Source organism: Caenorhabditis elegans, chromosome V (genome assembly GCF_000002985.6).
Source record: "Caenorhabditis elegans chromosome V".
Taxonomy (NCBI): Eukaryota; Metazoa; Nematoda; class Chromadorea; order Rhabditida; family Rhabditidae; genus Caenorhabditis; species Caenorhabditis elegans.
In genome coordinates, this window is record NC_003283.11 from 16,122,666 (window position 1) to 16,141,865 (window position 19,200).

The 19,200-nt window shown below is 35.4% G+C and overlaps 7 protein-coding genes and 2 pseudogenes across 10 annotated transcripts; all 9 read right to left on the minus strand.

Annotated features, from left to right (window-relative positions):
• Positions 1 to 229: 229 nt before the first annotated feature.
• Positions 230 to 2,174, minus strand: nhr-111 (Nuclear hormone receptor family member nhr-111). Its single transcript, NM_074659.3, has 7 exons — positions 2,065 to 2,174; positions 1,546 to 1,656; positions 1,333 to 1,503; positions 997 to 1,136; positions 852 to 941; positions 639 to 810; positions 230 to 589 (listed from the first exon to the last, which is right to left on the minus strand). Exons 1-7 carry the CDS (start codon positions 2,114 to 2,116, stop codon positions 390 to 392), a joined length of 936 nt encoding a protein of 311 aa, NP_507060.2. The 5' UTR covers positions 2,117 to 2,174; the 3' UTR covers positions 230 to 389.
• A 954-nt stretch (positions 2,175 to 3,128) lies between these two features.
• On the minus strand, positions 3,129 to 4,836 carry fbxa-143 (F-box domain-containing protein). Its single transcript, NM_001047653.3, has 4 exons — positions 4,633 to 4,836; positions 4,504 to 4,584; positions 3,452 to 4,082; positions 3,129 to 3,404 (listed from the first exon to the last, which is right to left on the minus strand). The coding sequence occupies exons 1-4, from the start codon at positions 4,827 to 4,829 to the stop codon at positions 3,198 to 3,200; spliced, it is 1,116 nt and encodes a 371-aa protein (NP_001041118.1). The 5' UTR covers positions 4,830 to 4,836; the 3' UTR covers positions 3,129 to 3,197.
• Positions 4,837 to 5,465: 629 nt separating this feature from the next.
• On the minus strand, positions 5,466 to 6,424 carry fbxa-87 (annotated as a pseudogene). Its single transcript has 3 exons — positions 6,341 to 6,424; positions 5,656 to 6,292; positions 5,466 to 5,614 (listed from the first exon to the last, which is right to left on the minus strand). Coding segments are annotated over exons 1-3 (870 nt in total).
• Positions 6,425 to 6,743: 319 nt separating this feature from the next.
• On the minus strand, positions 6,744 to 8,684 carry fbxa-142 (F-box domain-containing protein; the record flags this gene model as incomplete). Its single annotated transcript, NM_001047652.4, has 5 exons — positions 8,115 to 8,684; positions 7,945 to 8,064; positions 7,810 to 7,899; positions 7,120 to 7,762; positions 6,744 to 6,935 (listed from the first exon to the last, which is right to left on the minus strand). Exons 1-5 carry the CDS (start codon positions 8,306 to 8,308, stop codon positions 6,744 to 6,746), a joined length of 1,239 nt encoding a protein of 412 aa, NP_001041117.2. The 5' UTR covers positions 8,309 to 8,684.
• On the minus strand, positions 8,470 to 10,140 carry fbxa-144 (DUF38 domain-containing protein; the record flags this gene model as incomplete). 2 transcript variants are annotated; one of them, NR_070066.1, is made up of 4 exons in its annotated part: positions 8,515 to 8,707; positions 8,754 to 9,294; positions 9,878 to 9,971; positions 10,015 to 10,140. NR_070066.1 is itself a non-coding variant. In NM_001269769.2 (3 exons), the coding sequence occupies 3 exons, from the start codon at positions 9,918 to 9,920 to the stop codon at positions 8,519 to 8,521; spliced, it is 792 nt and encodes a 263-aa protein (NP_001256698.1). In that variant the 3' UTR covers positions 8,470 to 8,518. The 2 variants fall into 2 exon arrangements, 1 of the variants encoding a protein (NP_001256698.1); NM_001269769.2 differs by lacking the exon at positions 10,015 to 10,140 and having other exon boundaries at positions 8,470 to 8,707; positions 9,859 to 9,920.
• A 974-nt stretch (positions 10,141 to 11,114) lies between these two features.
• Positions 11,115 to 14,478, minus strand: F44G3.7 (SERPIN domain-containing protein). The gene is made up of 9 exons (NM_074661.5): positions 14,264 to 14,478; positions 13,683 to 14,052; positions 13,120 to 13,347; positions 12,745 to 13,004; positions 12,431 to 12,699; positions 11,729 to 12,168; positions 11,456 to 11,677; positions 11,303 to 11,409; positions 11,115 to 11,255 (listed from the first exon to the last, which is right to left on the minus strand). Exons 1-9 carry the CDS (start codon positions 14,450 to 14,452, stop codon positions 11,223 to 11,225), a joined length of 2,118 nt encoding a protein of 705 aa, NP_507062.1. The 5' UTR covers positions 14,453 to 14,478; the 3' UTR covers positions 11,115 to 11,222.
• A 928-nt stretch (positions 14,479 to 15,406) lies between these two features.
• Positions 15,407 to 15,588, minus strand: F44G3.16 (annotated as a pseudogene). Its single transcript has one exon. A coding segment is annotated over exon 1 (182 nt).
• Positions 15,589 to 16,094: 506 nt separating this feature from the next.
• Positions 16,095 to 16,964, minus strand: clc-11 (uncharacterized protein). Its single transcript, NM_074662.5, has 4 exons — positions 16,820 to 16,964; positions 16,535 to 16,626; positions 16,330 to 16,489; positions 16,095 to 16,282 (listed from the first exon to the last, which is right to left on the minus strand). Exons 1-4 carry the CDS (start codon positions 16,949 to 16,951, stop codon positions 16,181 to 16,183), a joined length of 486 nt encoding a protein of 161 aa, NP_507063.1. The 5' UTR covers positions 16,952 to 16,964; the 3' UTR covers positions 16,095 to 16,180.
• Positions 16,965 to 17,647: 683 nt separating this feature from the next.
• On the minus strand, positions 17,648 to 18,506 carry clc-32 (CLaudin-like in Caenorhabditis). Its single transcript, NM_074663.4, has 4 exons — positions 18,368 to 18,506; positions 18,095 to 18,186; positions 17,887 to 18,046; positions 17,648 to 17,834 (listed from the first exon to the last, which is right to left on the minus strand). Exons 1-4 carry the CDS (start codon positions 18,497 to 18,499, stop codon positions 17,733 to 17,735), a joined length of 486 nt encoding a protein of 161 aa, NP_507064.1. The 5' UTR covers positions 18,500 to 18,506; the 3' UTR covers positions 17,648 to 17,732.
• Positions 18,507 to 19,200: the final 694 nt, after the last annotated feature.

Consider the following 19,200-nt stretch of genomic DNA (forward strand, 5'->3'; position numbering starts at 1 on the left):
CATTGTGTATGAATTTACCATTTGCAAAAAAAAAAAACTTTGGCGGCCAAATTTGCAGCCAACTACTGTTTTGACTTGTAAAAAAACTGTTCAAAATCGTTGTAACGTTTTTGGAAGTATTTCAACTGATCGAGAAGAAAATTGTTTAAAAAATTTGGTTGCCTTGGGGGAATCTGGAGAAAAAATAGGAAAGAAATTTGGGTTTGAACATTGTTTTTGAGGAAACAGTTGCAAATTAAATGAAAATCTCTAAGCCAGGACCTATGCCAAGGCCTAAGCCTTAGCCTAAGCTTAACCGTAAGCCTAAGTCTAAGCTTAAGCTGAGCACTACTAGTGAGCAAAATGGGGGTAATGTGTGCATATAACAGCATCAGAAAAATAGTCAAAATTTAAAGAAAACTAATCACAATCTCACAAGCTTTAAGATCCAGGAGAGATTCAAGCTGTCTAGTAGAATAGGATTTAAGCTCGCCGAGGAGAAATAGAAGCCTTCCAGATTTGGACTTTGAAGACTCCAGGTGCAACTGATTGAGAAGGCCGATACAGATATCAAGTTGGCGATCGAATTTGAGATCAGTGCCATCTTTGGCTGAAATTTTAGTTTCTGAAAGCTCAGCAGCTTTTCTAGTTAAACTTACTTTCCGTGAAAATAATAATTCCCTTCAAGAGGAAATAATCCTGCGCCGAAAGTTCGAGGGATTTGAATTTCTCAGCCAGTTGTGCAAATTTTTCATCGATGAAGATTTTTTCGGAGTTTTCGAACAACGCGAGGCACAAAAGATGTGGCCACTGGGTCAGTATGATCTGGCTCTGGAAATTTTTTTAATGACTTTTATGTTTGGCATTTAGACCTTTTCAACATCGGAAAGCACTGCGAAGAGCGAAAACTGTTGCACCCACTGGAGTGCGTTTTTCAGATGAACTAGCACGGAGCTTGTGTCCTGAAATTAAATTTGTGGTGTCTCAGGTTGATAGTTTGTCTCCTGATTAACTAACAATTTCATGTTGAGCATGTTCGTGTTGGAATCTGAGACGATCAGAGTGAGTAGGCAGAAGTCCCTTGGAATACTCTCGGAATGAGGGCAACTCGACATACTCTACAGTGTAGCTATGGGAAGTTCTCTCGGGTTGCACAGCTGGAAAATAATTATTTAGAGACGAAACTGTGTCGCCTTCGCCGGCTTCAGGAGGCTTCTGCCGGCCTCAGGCCTTTGTTAATATGGTGCGGCGCGAAACTCAAAAAAATGTCGGCCACTGAAAAATACCTACCGCACTATATGGTGCAAACACAAAGTTAATGATCTGAAGCCCAAACTCAGAGAAGCAGCTTACCATTCTTATTCATCCCCTTCTTGAAGCACTTTTTAATTCGACAGGACTTGCACCTGTTCCGGTTCGCTTTATCAATCACACAGTTTCCGTCTCCATTCCAACATCCATGTACCAACTTGTTTCTAACGGTTCTTCTGAAGAACCCACTGCATCCGAAACAGGTTGGCACACCTAAAATTCATTGTTATCTAGTTTCTAAATCTTCTTTCCAACCGTAATGATTTCCGTTAGAAGTGTCCCCACAAACTGCACAAAGCGTGATTGGAAGAGTTATGTTGTTTTGCGCGGGGTCATTTACAATCTGCGGTTGGATGACCAGAGGCACTGAAAGTTATAGATATGCGTGAAAGATTGTAAATCTTCTGTCATAAAACTTTTGAACTAAGTAAATTGAGAAGCTGATAAGTGCGGTCAAGTTTTGTAAGCTTCTGGTTTTTCTACTTACCGCCCGCAAACCTCTGTCAGGTTATAACGTAACTGGGATCTAAATAATGGAAACATAGAATACATTTTTGAGATGTCAACAAGTATAGTACAAAAATTGCTATCAATCTGTTCGAAAATGTCAAAAAAATTCCAAAATCTAGAAAACAACGTTGCAAGTTTGTTTTCGACTTCTAAAAATTTTCTGATATATTTTACCAAATGCTTTCATTTATACATTTCGGTGAGTTGAGTAATTATCTAGTTAAAGCATGAAAAAATTTTTCGATCCCATAAATTGGGGCATACCTGTTGAAGTTTCCAAAATGCCACCGATTGACTTCGCATTTTGGCTGCTCATCTTTTTTTGTTAAATATTCTCTCGTTGAGTAAGTTGAGAATATCCTGTCAGTATCTACAATAATAGCATAAAAATAATTTGGTTACTGCTCAACTTCTAATCACGACTCCTCCCACTTGACCTGTTGGAGGCAGCCGGCTTAGTACAAGAAGGATAAAGTGACAGTTAGAGAAACGAGAGAAAAGGTGCCAAAAGTTGAGCAGCAATCTCTCTAAAATTTTTTGCAGATATACCATACTTCAGATCACTTGTGTATTTAAAGTTGAAATCAATCAGAAGCAAACATTCACTAGGGAATGATCGAATTGAAATAAAATTTGGACTATAAATTGTTGAGTCATAGAAATGCGGAAATTGTCCGCTGGAAATATATGATATCACATTTTCTGAAAGCGGAAATTTTCGTAATATATGTCATTTTTCATTTAAATACTTTTTCATTTTAAACGAAAAATGTCTTTAAGCTAACCTAGCGCAAAAGATGGTGGAAAAAAAACTGAGATCTTCATTGAAAATTTCAGAATATTCAGATTTCGATTCAGTTGTATATTTAATTAAATTCTGAAATTTGACATACATTTTCCAATTACGTACTTTTCAGATTTTGGTCATTTTCAGTTAAATGCAATAAAGATATAAAACTGTAAAACCTATGTATAGCATCTAGTATACTCGGAAACAAGTATTTTCTCACATTCAGTTTCTAGTCAAAAATATCAAAACGCTCTCAATGTGAAGCACAAAAGCCCAGCAAAAAATTGACTGAACCGCACCAAACACATCTAAAAAATGCCTACTGCTTCCTAGCCTACACATGTGCTCACCATTTCCCGCAGCTATTCCTTTTTATCGAATCGTACGTCGTTATCCGTCACTGTGTTTACACAAGTCTAATTTTTCAGAAGAGCATATTAATCATCATTCCATTTTTTATGGCTCCCTACTGAATGGGGTGATCAAAAACTGAAATTATGCAAACTGCAAAATTCTACTTTTGACCTGAAATTCGAGCCGTCGGTCTGTCTCAAATTTATTCAATACAAAAACTTTTAAAAAAAATCATATTTTTTAAAATTTAATTTCAGTCACTGTCCACAATCTTCTTTTTTGTCAATCGAAAGTGTTCTGTGCTAAAGTCCAAGATAAAATCTGTGCCATTCTCGTTATAATCAATTTTGGCCCGTTCTTCTCCTTCGTAGTCCAGAATGAAAACTCTCACTATTTCGATAATGTTGGTTTCGGGGAACTTGAAGCACCCGTTCTCGAAGTCCACTGATTTTGTGAGCAACTGAAAATAATACTTGGATTTTTTTTCGATTTTTTATTTAAACTTACATCTCTCAGTTTTACTGCATCCTCTTTTGAAAAGCAAGGTACAATTACATAGAACTCTCTGAAATGGAGCATATCCTCGACAGAAACCTTATAACTCTTCCAGAACGAATCAAAAACTTGTGCTCTTTTCCATTGCTCAAGTTTAGCGATTTTCTCGAGATCTGTGGGCTCATTGGAAAGCAGCTCAATTTTTTCAAGATATCCAGCTTTTAGGAAAGGGATCACTAATAGAAGCTGCTCCTCGGAGAAATCTGTCCCATGAAACTTTTTAACGTGTAGGCAAGACATGGAGGATTTCAAAACATCAAGAAGAGTTGAAAAATAAGTCCCAGTTTGCTCAACATCAACAGAAAGCTGAATCGGAAATTTTTCCAAGCGAAGTGCCGGATTCTTCATGATAATTCCAAAGTCATTGAAAGCCACATCAACAGATTTTGCACCAATAATTGTTTTTGTCTTCTGTCCATACTTCAGGACACAATCACGTCCCACGCTGCTATATTTGATTTCCATGTTATCCACGAGCAATGATGTGTAATTCTTTTTCACAAAAAATCCTAGAGTTTTGAAGCCAGGGTTGTGAGTGTCAATAACTTCTCTCATTTTTCGAGACACTTTTCGCACAATTAATCTGAAAATAGAAGATTTTGAAATGATTTTCAAGAAAGCTGTAAGTTTAGGGTGCGCGGCAATTGCATAGTCCTGGTTATTGACAAAGTTACAGAAAACTAAAATTTATGAAAACCATACATATATATTTCATCGCAAAATGCTCATTTTTATTAGCTCAAAATACCAAAACCCCAAAGTGATAAACATTTTTCTCGTTTGCAAAGTTTAAATAATTTTCAGAATGTTTAGTACATTTTGTACATTCTGAAACAAAATCGGAAGGTCATATTTTTTGAAAATAATGAAATAAAATATCTGACAACTTTTGACCAAACCTGACGCTTAAATTAGTGTGGTAACCTATTTAAAATAGGAGATTTCAAATATTAGATGATAATACAAAAATACAATGGCAAACAAAACCCTAAACTAAAACTAACCGATTTTTATTCTTCAATTTGTCCACAATTTTATGTAGCAACTTTTCCGGCAGATCCAAAATTGATAGAGCCACATGCAGGCTAAAAGTTTTTTAGTCTTAAGTTCTATTTCACAAAATTTCGACCTACCTTCTTTCCGAATCTAACTCATGATTCCCTTGGTAAAACCGATAGAACCAAAATTCGAACTCCCTATAACCAATGACGTCATCTCCAATTCTATTGCAAAAATTTGTGTAGCAATTGTAAATTGGCTGCCTGCTGAGGACTTCGTACAAAATACATGCTCGCAGGGCTACTTTATTGTTTTGTAGAGTTTCAGCCATTCTGAAATTCTTATATTTTTGAAAAGCAGGAAAAACTAGAAGACATTGGGCAAAGAATTGGCAAACTGGAATCGATAGAGTAAGATTTTCTGTGCACGTTAGTCCGAAAGAGAGAAAGAAGATGACGCAGACGCCAAATACGTATTTTGTACCCAGCTGTGTTTTGTGTGTCATGGGAAGGGCGATTTGTTTGCAGAAAACACAGTTTGGCACCAAAGAAACAAGGTATTTTATGCTTGAAAATTATTTGTTCTATTTTTTATTTTTTCTAGTTTCGAATTTTCCCCAAAATTTAGCAATATTCCATAAATAAAGCTTAAAAACGATACAAAAATAAATGCTAATAATTTCTCGGACTGACAACTCCAAAAAATAAAAATTGTAGAAATTCCATGGCACCATGAGAATGTATCAATAGATCGCGTTTCCATTTTTCACCTCCAAATAAATGTGTAATCAATTAACTGACAAATTCATTAAATTTTATATTATTCAAATAAAACATCTTTTTTACAATAAAAACAAGAATTTGACAAAGACATTCACATAATTATTTAATTGGAAAAATACAAAAAAAAACGTTCATATCAATCATTAGAAACTCGTTTAATTTTGAGATATTTTGAGCCATGAAGAATTTAAAAATTTCCAGATGTTACCACAACATTTATAGAAAATTGATCTCCTCCGGCAAAGTTCGGATTGAAGATTTTGGCTGTTTCTAAAAATTCACACGGTGGGAATTCCAAATGTACAGATTTTAAGGCGATAGACTGTTCCAGAAGCTGAAAAATACTGCTATTTTATATCTAGTCTCTAAACTCACATTTTTGACTGTGATAGCATCTTCTATCGAAAACGAGACCAGTTTTATTTTGAACCTTTTAAAATTGAATAGATTTTTCAAAGGCAACACATAATTTCCAACATTGGCGACCAAAGTTTTTGCCTTTTTCCATTGATCCAAATCAGTTAACTGCTCCAAATTGCATGTCGTATTTCGGTTGAATAATCGTATTTCTCTAAGTGTTCATGCCGCCAAGTATGGCAAAAGCTTACCAATTTCAGATGAGCTCAAATTTTCAAACACCGACTGTTTAACTCTCAAAACTTTTGCAGAACTGAAAATTTGCATTAAAGACTTCAAGCATTTGTCACGTAATTCCGGCTCGAATTTCGTGAAAAGGTACACGCGAAATCGATTCAATTTCAGCTTGGGATTTTTCATCAATTGAGAAAAATCGTTCAAAGCCATTTCCATATAGTTTCCTTCTTTGACTTCAATCTTCCGGTATCGGAAAGTAGTGATACAACTATCCTTTTCATTTTTATATTCGATTTGGTTTTGGTCTAGGCGTAAGCAGGCCCAGTATGTTAAAATTGTGATTTGAATCTCTTTTATGCCGAAATTTCTGTTTTCCAGGAATCTTCGCAGGTTTTTTGAAACTTTTCGAAAAATAAGACTGCAAAATGTTTAGTCAGCAAAAAGAATAATCTGAAAAAATCCTTACAGGTCAATGGGCTCCAGCTTATCTAAAATTTTCTCAAAAACTTCAATCGGTATTGTGAAAAGTCTTGGTGCGCTAGTAGTGGTTCTGAAACAATTAACTATAACTTAAGTAAAAATTTATTAACTTGCGGCGTTTCGATCATTTATAGTTGTTCAAAATTTCAAAATGAAGCAAAAAAAAAAAATCAAAAACTCACTTCACTGTTTGCTTTTCTGCGTTTCTTCTTATCAGTTAGTAGGGGTTGCAAAAAGCTAAAACTCTCATTTTTATTCATTGATTAAAAATGTAAAAATACGGAAAAATTAAAACAAAAATCAAATTCCGTTTTGAAAATTGCACTGCATCATTCTCTGCGTATCGTTTTTTGTTGTGAAAGATTGAATGTTTGTTGAAAATAAAACATTTATTTCCTCGTGATTTTGAAGCATTTTGTACAAATATTGATAACGAACTTGATGTTATTATAAGTTTTATAAATCAAATTAGCATATTCACCACCGACGTGACCAGGATGAAATACGGTCGCAAGGTCTGTAATTCCAGATCGGGAAAAATGAAAGCAACAGCTTTGCAGGTTGGGAGAGTTGGAGAGCATCTGAAAATATTTTTTTATGGTAAAAAATTGCTCAACTTCGAGAGGCCACTTTTTTTCAAATTACAACACATTTTTTTAATTTACAGTCATAACGTAGAAATGACTATTTTAAACCAATTTTCAAAAAGATCATATAAAATTTTTCACTAGATATTGTATAGGCCGCAGGTCGCGAGCTACTCACTTTCTTGATATTTACGGCATCTTGTTTTGAAAAAACCGCTACTTGAATTTCAAAATAAGTCAATTTTTTGAATAAATGCTCCGTTGGTATTGAGTAGCTTGTACCTCGAGCAACAAAACATCGTGCTCTTTTGAACTGCTCCAAGTTCACAATTTCTTTCAATGGATATTTTGTCTCCGAAACCCGTTGTAAATATATTTCTTCCAGATCCACAGCTTCAAAGCATTTGATAAATGACACCGCCTCATCTCCATATAGCTCTTCAAGAATAATCTTTTTCGTAGAAATTTGCTTCACCGTGTGCAAAATATTTTGTAGAGATATGAAGAAACCAACACGATTAACAGTATCTAATTCAATTGGTAAATTTAATTGAAGAGTTTCCAAGATAATTTTTGGACAATTTAGTAGAGCAGCCAAATCCATCAGTGTCAAAGCCATATAGTCAGAGTTTCCAATTATAGTTTTACACCTTTTGAAGTTAACAGAACATGAGTCCGATAGATTTCCATAATAAATGACAAAATCGTCTAAATGCAGACATATCCAATCATTTTTCACTTCAATTTTGATTTCTTTGAAACCAATGTAGTTTTGAGAAATTGCACTGCGTAAGAGTCTAGAGACTTTTCGAATCTTTAGCCTGAAATTTAAAATGATAATTTAATAAAAAACACTGAAATTTTTTACCTGTCTATTGACTCCAACTTTTCAAAAACCATTTTCAAGATTTTCGGAGGCAGTTCACAAATTGAAATTGACTCTGGCTTCGGAATGACGCTAAAAATTTATTTGAGTAATTAGAATCGGCTGTTGAAAAAAAACCCATTCATGAAGTTGATAAAACGTATGCACCATGCTTTTTCTGATATTTTCTCTGGAATATCTGATAAACTAGGAAATTCAAATGGTTCCGGATTAACTTGGGGCAAATTATTGCTTTCCCTGAAACATAAATTAAAATTTTTTAGATATTATTTCCTATCACAACGTACAGTTTCTCATCCATATCATGATTCCCGCTTTGAAAACGTTCAAACCAAAATTTAAATTCCTGAAAGCTCATAGCTCCTGCTCCAACTTTCCCACAAAAATTCTTATAAGAAGTTTCAATTGGTTGATTATCAAAATATTCGTAGAGAATACATGCTCTCAGAGCAATTTCACTGTTTTGCAAAGTTATAGGCATTTCGGTAAGAAAAAATCAAAATTGCTAACAAGTGATATTTTTAAATAGTAATAACAAAGTTTTAGTTGAACGAGGAAGAAATGAGAGGTGTGAACGAAAACAACATTAGCTGATAAGAAAAATTGCAGCTCCATCATATTCGTTCAAAAAACAGGAGGAAAATTTGAATTTATTTTTTTTATTTCAGCAGGAAAACAATCTCAAAAATTTTCAGGCATTTATCCTGATCTCCAAGTGTTCCGCACTACAATCGATTTTAAACTTTCTATTATCACTGGATTTATAAATTATACAACTTCTGTAGGCATCACCGATTCCTTGACCAAAAACAGTTTTTATTTCGTTCACTATAGAAAATCCCAAGAATCCGTACTCGTAGGCAGGAGATTTTTCGAGAATCTAAAAAACGTTGTAATTTATTTTGTCAGTCCCTAGTAAAACTTACATCTCTAACTTTAATTGCATCCGATTTTGGAAAAAATTGAATATTCACTCTAAAAGAATTAAAGCGAAACAGTAGCTCAATTGGAATTGAAACGGTATCCCACACTGCTTCAAAAGATTTTGCATGTTTCCACTGATCAAGATAAGTTATTTCCTCTAGGTTGAGAATAGAAGATGAACGGCAACTAATTTCAATTTTCTCAAGTGTTCCAGCTCGGAAATATGGCAGAACTGAAGATATTTCAGAAAGAGTAAAATTTGTGAAATGAACCGTTTTCACTTGCAAACAGCGGTCTTTTTTGAAAATTTCCAATAACTTTTCAAAGTATATTCTTCTATTAATTTTATTGATGGTTGTGCAATTTGTTACTTGAAAAGTTTCTAATCCAAATTTTGAGTGTTCTATAAATTCAGCCAAGCCACCAAATGCAGTTTCTGCATACTTGATAGGGCTCTCGATATCGGCCAAATAGTTTACCACAATCTCATTTAGGTTCAACTGAATCCGAGTGTTGTCCAAGTAGATTTTGATTTTTGCCAGTCTGAAAGTTTTTTTGTTTTTTTTTTTGAATAATTGATCAATAAAATGTCAATAGTTTGATAAGTATTCAAATCGTGCGCAGAGAAAGCTGGCGCTAACCAATCAACGACGAGCGCACGCTGAATGTTGGGCGTGGCTAGCCAATCAGCGATGAGTGCACACATTGGAGACCACCAGTCACCAGCGTGGCCAAGAGCGTTAATTGGTCGAATTTTTTAATTTGAAAATTAGACTGAATTAAATGCACAATCTTTGCAAAATGTGAAATGTTTTCATCTATCCTAGCTAGAAAAAAATTACGCTCGCCGTTCCTCAAAATTCATCTTATCAGAAATTTCATTAGTCATCAGCGGCTTTTTTTGGTGAAAAAATCTCGATTAAAATGTTTTTAGAAATTTTGCGTTAAACTTTAGTGTCACAGCAAAAACTTTTTTTTTCAGAGACGCAGGAAGTAAAATCAACATTTCGAAACATTGCGAAATATTTATTTTTCACATACTACTTTATCAATTTTAAAATACATAACACCCATAGCAACTTTAAAATTTATATTGTCAACTCAAACAAAGCCCGCTCTCCCTCACAATAGTCCGGCTTGAAAATTTTTGCGATTTCGACAATACTCATTTCAGAGAAGTAATAACATCCATGTTCCAGGTTCTCGGACTCTGAGAACGTCTGAAAAAATATATTGGCAATTGAAAAATCTGAAAAAAAAAACCTTTTTTGCATTGAGGGCGTCCTCCAACGAAAACGAAGGCACAGTGATATCAAATCTTGTGAAATGACCCGAGATGCTCTATTGGTATTGAGAAATTCCCAAAAATTGCTTCAAGGCGTTTTGCATTTTTCCATTGTGGAATGTTTGATATGTCACTGCTTAACTGACAACTTGGGTTACTGGTCTGTAAGTGAATATTGGTCACTTCTAAAAATGGAAGAACTCGAGAAAGTTCACTTGGAGTCAGACTTCCAAAGTAACATGTTTCAATGTTAATAGGTCCAATAATCTTAAAATTATTCAGCAACGCTTCAAAGTAGGCATTTAGAACTTGGTTATCCAGTCTACTAAAATAAATTTGGAAAGTTTTTAGCTTCTTCTCAAAGATTTTGATTACTCTGACCAGGTCATTCAATGCCAAATCCACTGGACCCTCAATTTCCCATTTTTGATCTCCAAATGTTATTTGGCGGTCCTTCTTGTATTTAATTTCTAGCTCGTCCAGAGTCAAAGTCAGAAGTTCGTTAGAGAATATAAATTCGATATCTTCAAAACCATCATTTTTGCGAACAAAATTTTCAAAAGTATTGTTCCAAGTAGTCATTCTAAAACTTTTTGAAAAATTGGGAAAATGTTAAACCTGGAAGGAAGATAAATTAAATTTAGCTGCTTTAAAAAAATTTATAACTGTGGAAAATAATATTACAGAAAAGAGAAAAAGGGAATTTCCATTCAAAAAAATTCGTCTCAAAAATCAAATGGCGAGAGTGTTTGAAGACGCAGGCGCCGAAGAACAAATAAAAGTTTTGATACGCATTTTTAATAATTTTTTTTTAAATCATGGGCAAACAAAAATTTTTAGGGCTAGGTGGGCAGACATGTCAACCCATCGCGATCCATTTAACATGTTAATCCTATTGTTTATAGATCTTTGAAGGTTCGTAGTACAGAGAAGCAAAAACAGTGGTGTTTCAACAAACCAACATTCATGGAGTTCATTGAAAAATTGTTGAAAACCCATTGTAACTCCGAAAAAAACAGGCAAACGGTTTAGTTCGGTTTGCCAACCCTAACTAACAGAAAAACAGAATTTCAAAAAATCAGAATCAAAAGATTTATTTCACAACACACTGAACTTGAATCGATAATCAATTAATTTGATCTGAGATTATATTTATTGATTTTTCTTTCAAGTTTTTCGACTTCAATCACTTTCTCTTTTTCACCCAAGTTGTGTTGTTCTGCAAATTATTAAAGTTGCAAAACAATAAAATCGGTGCAAACTTACAAAGTATCCAACGCAAACAATAAACGGAACGCCATTGAGCATACGCGTCATAATGTAGTAGAATGGTTTTCCAAAATTGAGAGTGAATTCAGGATGCCCATGGTATTCTAAAAAAACGTTGTTATTTGAGGGTATTCACATAGCTTCATCTACGTTTATTATCTTCAAATTGAGTGTCACTTTGGGTAGGTTCAAAACTTGGCTGGACACACTTCAAATGATCCTCGTGGTACGTCATCAGCGGACCCCATTTCCGTTTAAAATCCTCTCTGAACTGCTTTTCAGCTTCTTTCTGCTTCTTATCTTTCGGTTTTTTTTCCTCAGCCTTATCTACATTGCGAAGTTTAACTTTGACATCTTGGCTCAGCTCAAAAGCTGAAAATAATTGTATTTAAAGTTACATTAGAACTATTCTTTCAAACCCACTTTTCAACTGATATTTTCCGAACGAAGAGGCTGACGAATCATCGATACACTGGTGCAATCTATTCGGAGCCAACACGTCAATCGTTCTTTCCGTCTTTTTTTTACGCTTGTGTGGTTCGCTGACATTTTCCTCTTTTTTCTTTTCATCCGAATACTGGATGTTAAAAACAGCCTTGTGGTAATGATCGAAAAGAGTGGAAAATTGTGGGGCACCACCAGTTGGGATACATCGCATCTGAAGCAATTCCGACTTTTCACAGGAGAAAATTCTGGAGAGTCCGTTGGCTTTTGCGTGCTCATAGAGGGATAGAGGAGTTGAGGTGGTACAATCGGGAATCCAGACGTCATAAAGCGTTTCTTTGAAGCAATCAGTTGCTAAAATGTTTGCAAACATTTTCGGGTTGATAGACTTCTCTTTATCCACATCTTCTGGGGGCTCACTGAAAATATATTTTAGAATGAGCTTTTTTGAAATTCTTAATGGTGGGGCACCATGGTGGTTCAAAGTTGAAAAAAACCTATATTTAGCTTTGGACCAGTTGGGGTCTAACAAAGCAGTCTCCGATTTCGGTACTGTTTTCGCAACGCCCGACACTTTTGGGTCCCGCGCCGCACAATACAGCAAAATGTCGCAAGCCTCGTTCCACGTCGACTGCTTCATTCACTATGGACATTCTTACATTGTATGAATCTGTGACTTACAAATAAATGAAGAGCTTAACATTTTCGTCAACACTAGCAAGTCGATAGACATCACCATAAACTGCAACCATGGCTCCAGCATGTAACGCATTGCATTTCGAATATCCGTATTTTGCACAAAAAAATTGAAAATTTTCCGAGAAGCCAAGTTTCTTCTCAACGACCCACTCAAACGTGCAATCCATTGCAGATGCAATCGCAATTGAAGCTCTCCAATTTGGAGCGCAATTCTCGGGAACCACATAGCGCACTCTATCATGTGTTGAACGCTGGAAAAGTGTTGTTCAATCCAAAACCGACCATGCTAAACACACAGATATCTCCTCATTGATTCGATGACAAGAATACAATCCATCTGGATCAGTGGCAAAACTGTGATGTTGAAGTGCGAATCGACGGCTCTTTCCACCATAATATTGGTTCTGGAAGTCGCGAAGAGCGTAGTTCTTTTCCAGGTGGAGTGGCAATTCCGTGAACGCACGAACACAACCATGAAACATCTCTTCCGCAGTGTAATGAAGTGCGAAAAGTTGACTGCTCATAGTTTCTACGTCGACGAATTTTGCTGCGGTACCTGGAAAATAAGTTATTTTCTTTTGTTCTGTCAACTACCAGGAACACTATGGTCAACGTAGTGCGACAAGAAACCCGTTAATTGTCGGATCATGCCTATCAGGCTGAAAACTCACACTTTTCAACAAACTTCATGATATCCGTGAAAGTTTTATTGTTAGCAAGTGTGCCCAATAGAGCCCATGCTCGAATCGCCTGCAGAGGATTGAAGCACATGTTTGTGTGAGGAGCTGTGTAGCGGTAAGAAGTCACAGTTGCTGCATTGATATGTCTCAGCTTTGGAGGAACCACTTTGCTCATCACTTCATTCGCGTACTTCAAGAGACTATGATTGGTTTGGGCCACTGGAAAAACTTTAACTCGTCTGATCCTTGAAACCATACATAGTTAATTTATGATGCCTCCTGGAATCGAGGACCCTCGATGCGCGTAGTAATCAGCGTGTCCCTTTCTTTATTTGACCTCTCAAGTCGTGGCAATGCGTGGATTCAAACACTTTTAAACATTTGACGTCAAAGAATTTTATGCAGTGCATTTTCTGTTTAAAAAAGTATCGTTACGCCATCAACTTCCAGAGGTCAATCTGGGATGGGACAATCTGACTTCTCGTGCATCGTGAGTCCAGTATGTCAACCAAAATGGACACATCACATATCAACCAGATCTGACCAAAACTCACAGTCAAATTTAAGCTCAACTTCTTCGCCAAAAATCACATTTTCGGCTTCATCTTTGTACTGTGGCTTGATCAACGGTGCCTCCGTTCCATTCGCATATTGAAGCATGTAGTCGTACTCATCAACTTTGAATAGGTTCAGCCAATTGCGATGCTTCTGAATATCGAACGGGCCGTCGTGTTTTTCGGTTCCAGGTTCGCTTTCATCATTCTCGAGCAACGCATTTATTTTTTTGAGCTGTTGATCAATATTCGTGAGTCCGGTGCCTTCAGTGAGTCCTGTTGTTGTGTCACCACCAGTTGTTTTACCGCCCGTTGTTCCATGGCGTGTGGTACCACCTTCACTCGTCGTGCCATATTTCTCTTTATTTTTCTGAAAATCATCAAAATTACTTTCTGGAACGCATGTAGCATCTAGGAAAATGGATAACAATGAAGGTACTGTGCAGTCTCATGACTAGGCAAGCATTCACACCTACCATGTGAGCAGGCACTGTTTATCTACCTGCATTACGTATACCTTACTACCTTAAAGTACATCAGAGAGCGTCATCCCAAGTAATCCCGACAAGAAATTCCCTTACCTTCTTCGCTTGTGCATAAAGTTCCTTGTGAAGCTGATCAATCTCTTTTTGGTCAAGGCCCCGAAAACCATCAGCAGTGCCTGTTGTGTTTTGTGTGTGCCCTGTTTTTTGTGTCGTCGTCGATTGACTCTTCTTCTTTTTATCCCGAACATTTCGAGCAGCAACTCCATTGAAGCGAATGCCCGGCATTTGTTGGAAGATTTGAAGTTGGAACTGATTGAAATTTCGTTTTGTGGAGGAGGAATGATGTGGAAAGTTAGTGTGGTTTCACGTGAAATATTTTCTGTTAATGTTTCAAAGATTAGTATTTCAAAAGATCACGTCAAAATTTAGATTTTAAAGTACTTCTTTCAATTATATAATTGTTTTTTTTTGTGGTTTTGGCAACAAAATCCATCTCTCTGGATTTTTATACGAAGCAATCATCAATATTTTTTATTTCCAACGACAATATGAAATTTGATATTTAATTGCGAAGAAATTTTAACTTATTGGGACTCAGAACTTCTTGGGTTTTCAAAAAGTTTTAATTTGACTTTGAAAATTACTTTTGAAAACCAAGAAAAACGTTGTCTGAAAAAAATTAGGGTTTATCTATGCGATGAATTTTTGAGTGACATGTACATTTCACTGCTACATACTCTTATATCTGTTTAATTGCAAGTTTTTGTGCATTTTAATGTTTTTCCGGCAATTTCCAGGTTTTTTGAATTATGATAAAGTTTTTTTGCAAAACATTACATATGTTTTTTTGTTGAAAAAATTGGCACGCTTTTCAAAGGAAACATTTCTGAAATTACTTATTATTTTCTAAGAACATGGTTCTAACTGTGTTCTTCCAGATAGCCAGTTGAAAATTAATCGCATCATGCTCATTTTTGTACTGAAAATATTAGTTCTCAAATTTGCAAATTTCAAGAATAAAAACGTCCAGTTCAATTTATTTGGTTTTTGATACTAACTGAAATCATTGTTGACTCAATGTCTGCACATAAAACTGTTTTTTTAATATTTGTTCTTCTGATGTTGCAATTTTTAATTGGCTACAAACTCCACAAATTTCTAATGTTTTCGGAATCATTTTACGCTGAAAGTTCGATTTTGAAGCTACGTCAGTTTTGACCTAAGCTACATTTATAGCCCAACAGCCGAAAAGAAAGTTTAAATTCTATTTTTGTATACCATAAACTAACCGAATCAAATGTAGTGACTCCAATACTTCCTCCATCATCTGTTATCCATCCTGGTGTTCAGAGGGCAACAAGATTACAGATACTACCAATCAGAGTAAGAAACTCTAAGAAATTACGCTTGACAGCCGTCATTTTGAGTTGATGAAAAATGGTTCCCGGACTTCTTAATACCAACAAATTTATCAAAATTTCTTATCTGCAACTCGGTGTGTCACCAAGGACGTTTTGAAATTGAATATTTTATTGCGAAGCTGTTCGGATTTTCTGATAATGAATCAACGTAAATATAGCACACAAGGTGGCACTCAAATTTTTTTAAAGATCTTCAATCGAGCCATGAAGTTATGCCTCTTATGAAGTACAGAGAAAAAACACGGAGGTCGCCGCTTCCCCCCCCCCCCCCCCCCCTTTCAACTGTTTTCCTGCAAAATGGATTGTAATCGCCCTATATCGCTCACATCCCAGGAAGCATTTCTCTGGGGAAGTGGCACGCGCATGAACAGGTGGACAGCACAGATTTTTTGAGAAGAGTGTTCTGATAAAAGAGACACAAAGATGACAATGCCTTGGGGCCTAACTTTCTACATTTCATTTCACATTCACCTTTTTTGTATGGAGGGTAAATTTCAAAACTTTAGTCACAATACAAAATTTATTACAAAATTTTTTGAACATATCAACAGTAATAATAAGAATTTAATAAACGAGTAATTGTTACGGTTTCTCAATAGCAATTGCACTCCACAAATGCAAAACTAAGAGCTAATCCAGATTCCACAAAAAAGCAAACTGCACCAGCAACACTGACCCATGCAGAATATCCCAGCTGAAAGAAATATGTTTTGAAAAAAAATAGTTTGAAAAAACACTTACTGTTGCATCATCGTACCAATAATCGTTAAAAGATGGCAAGTTGACTCCAATCAAAATCACGGCAACAACTGTTAAAATAGTAACCATCAGTGCGAACATTGCAAGAAGGAAGAATCTTGAGCGTTGAGTGTAAGAATATCCATGTCTTCTGACATCGCGGCTGGAAATTCATGACTTTTACCGCACAATGTAGCATTAGACTTACAATAACATTGCAGTAAACAACGAGACTACAACTGCCAGAGAAAGGGAAATGAACATCATCCAACTGGCAGCGGCGAACCATCCAACTTCAGTCTGAAGTTTTCAAATTAAAGTCAAAGAATGAAAACTTCAGTTCAAGTGAGAACAATTTTATTAAATCAGTTTTGAGATTTAAATACTTATTTAATTTCAGTTTTTAGTAGAAAACTAAAAAAAACTAGAAGTGAAAAAAAAACTTGCAAAAGTAAGTGAATTCAAATGATTTCTTTGTTGGCCAAAAACTAACCGAGTAAAACGGAACGATTCCAACGCTGCCTCCATCATCCGTTAACCATGCTGGCGTTCCAACGCCAATAAGTATACAAATACCACCTAAAAGGTTAAGAGCACTGAAGAAAAGTCGCTTGACAGCCGTCATTCTCGGTGAGTGGAAATTGTTAGATCTCCCGGACTGTTTTATACAAAAAATTACCGAAATTTCTTATCTCCGATCATTTGATTCGTGTGTCAGCAAAAACGTTTCGAAATTGAATAATCTGTTGCGAAGAGTTGGGAGTTTTTGATTATGAATCAGTGTGCGACCATGCAATTCTACGAAGGAGAAAAAATTATAATTTTCAGATAAAATTGGCAATTTTTAATTTTAATCAAAAAATGTTTGCTGAGTTTTTTAGTGCGAGCTTTAAAAATCTCTTTTTTATGAGAACATCCTAATTTTTTAAATAATTTTTTATTAACCGCGGAGAGTTTCTTTTTAATTTGCAATTTTAACACAACTTTATCTAACATAAGTAAAGGAACAAATCTCCCGGTTAATATTTTGGTTTTTATAATAGACTAAAATCATTGCGGACTGCAAATAAAGTGGGTTCCCTTTGTATATAAACTCCCGTTTCTACTTGGTTTTTAACTCCAATTAATTCTAATTTTTAGGTTGGTCTAAAACTATTATGCCATTTTTATGCAAACAACTAATAATAATGTCAGTTTTTGGTTTTACATGAGTAGAATACTGATGCTGATAGTGAGTAATGGTTTCACTTGTGGAATAGAATTAAAATAATAAAGTCATTTTTTGTATGGAGATTCTTTTTGTGTTTAAAAACAATTTCAGTCCCAATATAAACTTTATTACCAAATTTTATGTACAAATCAACAGTAATAAAACGAATTAAAAAACGAGTTATTGTTCCGATTTCTCAACAGCAACGGCATTCCAAAAATGCAAAACTGAGAGCTAATCCAGCGGCGATGAAATAGCAAACAGCAGCTGCAACACTGACCCATGCAGAGTATCCCAACTGAAAGTTTAGTTTTTATAAATACATCAAAACAATAAAAACAAATACTTACTGTTGCATTATCGTTATAATTATAGTTTAGATTTGGCAAATTGACTCCAATCAAAATCACAGCAGTTACTGTCAGAATAGTGACCATCAGTGAGAAGAATGCAATGAGAAAAAATTGTGAACGCTGGTAGTGGCAATATCCGTTTCTTCGGACATCTCGGCTGAAAGTTTCTTAAATTTTATCGTACAGAATGAGGCATTGAACTTACAATACTAATGTGAGCAAAATTGTGACCAGAAGATGACAGGCGACGGAAATGTACATCATCCAACTTGCTAAGGCATACCATCCAACTTCAGTCTGAAATTTGAACATTGTTTATTGAAATGTGATTTCAAGCTTCAGGGTAAGCACTAAATTGAGTTCCGTGATGATAAAGTTGGGCAAGATTCCTGTTTTTTTTAAATGCAGCTAAAATCTGCATTTTGTTCGAAAACCATTTTCCAAACCGAAAACTTAAATTTTGAGACCAAAAACATACCGAATAAAATGGAACAATTCCAATGCTTCCTCCATAATCCGTTATCCAAGCTTGTGAGAAAACGCCAAAGAAATTACAGACAATACCAATGCATACGACAATATTGAGGAAAAGCCGCTTGACAGCCGACATTTCAAGTGAAAGAAAACTGTCTGATTTGATCTTCCGGACTTTTTTATATAAAAAAATTTATTACATTTCCTAATCTGCGAGATGGTGTGTAAGCAAGTGCGTTATGAAATTGTGCATTTTGTTTCGGAAAAATTCGAATTTCTGATAGTGAATCAGCGTACAAAGCACACGGCGCAAAAGAGTCACGTATCTGAAAAGGAGCTTGATCTTTATTTTCAATGGAGTAAGAGATGGTACAAGTGAAAACTCCTGGATTGTTCTGGTTTTTTTTCCAAATAAAATTTGGATAGCATTTACTTTAAAAACAACCAAAATAACGAAGAACTTGAATGTTATGGTTTTGTGCTGCTCCAGTGCAGAGTCTGAGGATATTCAGCACGTAAAAAGTTTTTTTGAAATTGGCAATTCTTATGAGACTGTCTAGAAAAAAAAGAAACACAAATGTCCAGGTTCACTTGTTTTGTTATATCATTGTGGACTGCAAACAAAATTCTTCCTGTTTGTTCTAAGACCGCCATCCATGTAGGTTTAACTAGCAATATCTAGAAATTTTAATGCTAATAACTGATAGTAAAGTGATCTTTCTGATTCGACATGAGTTGCATGAAAACTTAGTAATGATTTCTGTTGGGTAATGCGTACTTAAATGTGTAACTCGTGTAAGGCTTCCGTGGTGGCAGAAGAATTTTCCTGCTTGAAAC

What these genes read in the sequence shown, in the direction of transcription:
- nhr-111 (NM_074659.3), bottom strand. Translation starts at nt 2,116, where the DNA reads ATGAGCAGCCAAAATGCGAAGTCAATCGGTGGCATTTTGGAAACTTCA. An exon ending in AACATGCTCAACATGAAATT is followed by an intron (nt 942 to 996) that starts GTTAGTTAATCA and finishes ATTTAATTTCAG; the next exon opens with GACACAAGCTCCGTGCTAGT. An exon ending in AATTATTATTTTCACGGAAA is followed by an intron (nt 590 to 638) that starts GTAAGTTTAACT and finishes CTAAAATTTCAG; the next exon opens with CCAAAGATGGCACTGATCTC.
- fbxa-143 (NM_001047653.3), bottom strand. Translation starts at nt 4,829, where the DNA reads ATGGCTGAAACTCTACAAAACAATAAAGTAGCCCTGCGAGCATGTATT. An exon ending in AAATTGAAGAATAAAAATCG is followed by an intron (nt 4,083 to 4,503) that starts GTTAGTTTTAGT and finishes TTCTATTTTCAG; the next exon opens with ATTAATTGTGCGAAAAGTGT. An exon ending in ATGCAGTAAAACTGAGAGAT is followed by an intron (nt 3,405 to 3,451) that starts GTAAGTTTAAAT and finishes TATTATTTTCAG; the next exon opens with TTGCTCACAAAATCAGTGGA.
- F44G3.7 (NM_074661.5), bottom strand. Translation starts at nt 14,452, where the DNA reads ATGCCGGGCATTCGCTTCAATGGAGTTGCTGCTCGAAATGTTCGGGAT. An exon ending in AGTTGAGCTTAAATTTGACT is followed by an intron (nt 13,348 to 13,682) that starts GTGAGTTTTGGT and finishes AAGTTTTTCCAG; the next exon opens with TGGCCCAAACCAATCATAGT. An exon ending in GTTAAGCTCTTCATTTATTT is followed by an intron (nt 12,169 to 12,430) that starts GTAAGTCACAGA and finishes ATATATTTTCAG; the next exon opens with TGAGCCCCCAGAAGATGTGG.
- clc-11 (NM_074662.5), bottom strand. Translation starts at nt 16,951, where the DNA reads ATGACGGCTGTCAAGCGACTTTTCTTCAGTGCTCTTAACCTTTTAGGT. An exon ending in TTGTTTACTGCAATGTTATT is followed by an intron (nt 16,490 to 16,534) that starts GTAAGTCTAATG and finishes ATGAATTTCCAG; the next exon opens with CCGCGATGTCAGAAGACATG. An exon ending in ATTGGTACGATGATGCAACA is followed by an intron (nt 16,283 to 16,329) that starts GTAAGTGTTTTT and finishes TATTTCTTTCAG; the next exon opens with CTGGGATATTCTGCATGGGT.
- clc-32 (NM_074663.4), bottom strand. Translation starts at nt 18,499, where the DNA reads ATGTCGGCTGTCAAGCGGCTTTTCCTCAATATTGTCGTATGCATTGGT. An exon ending in GAATTGTTCCATTTTATTCG is followed by an intron (nt 18,187 to 18,367) that starts GTATGTTTTTGG and finishes TTCAAATTTCAG; the next exon opens with ACTGAAGTTGGATGGTATGC. An exon ending in ATTTTGCTCACATTAGTATT is followed by an intron (nt 18,047 to 18,094) that starts GTAAGTTCAATG and finishes AGAAACTTTCAG; the next exon opens with CCGAGATGTCCGAAGAAACG.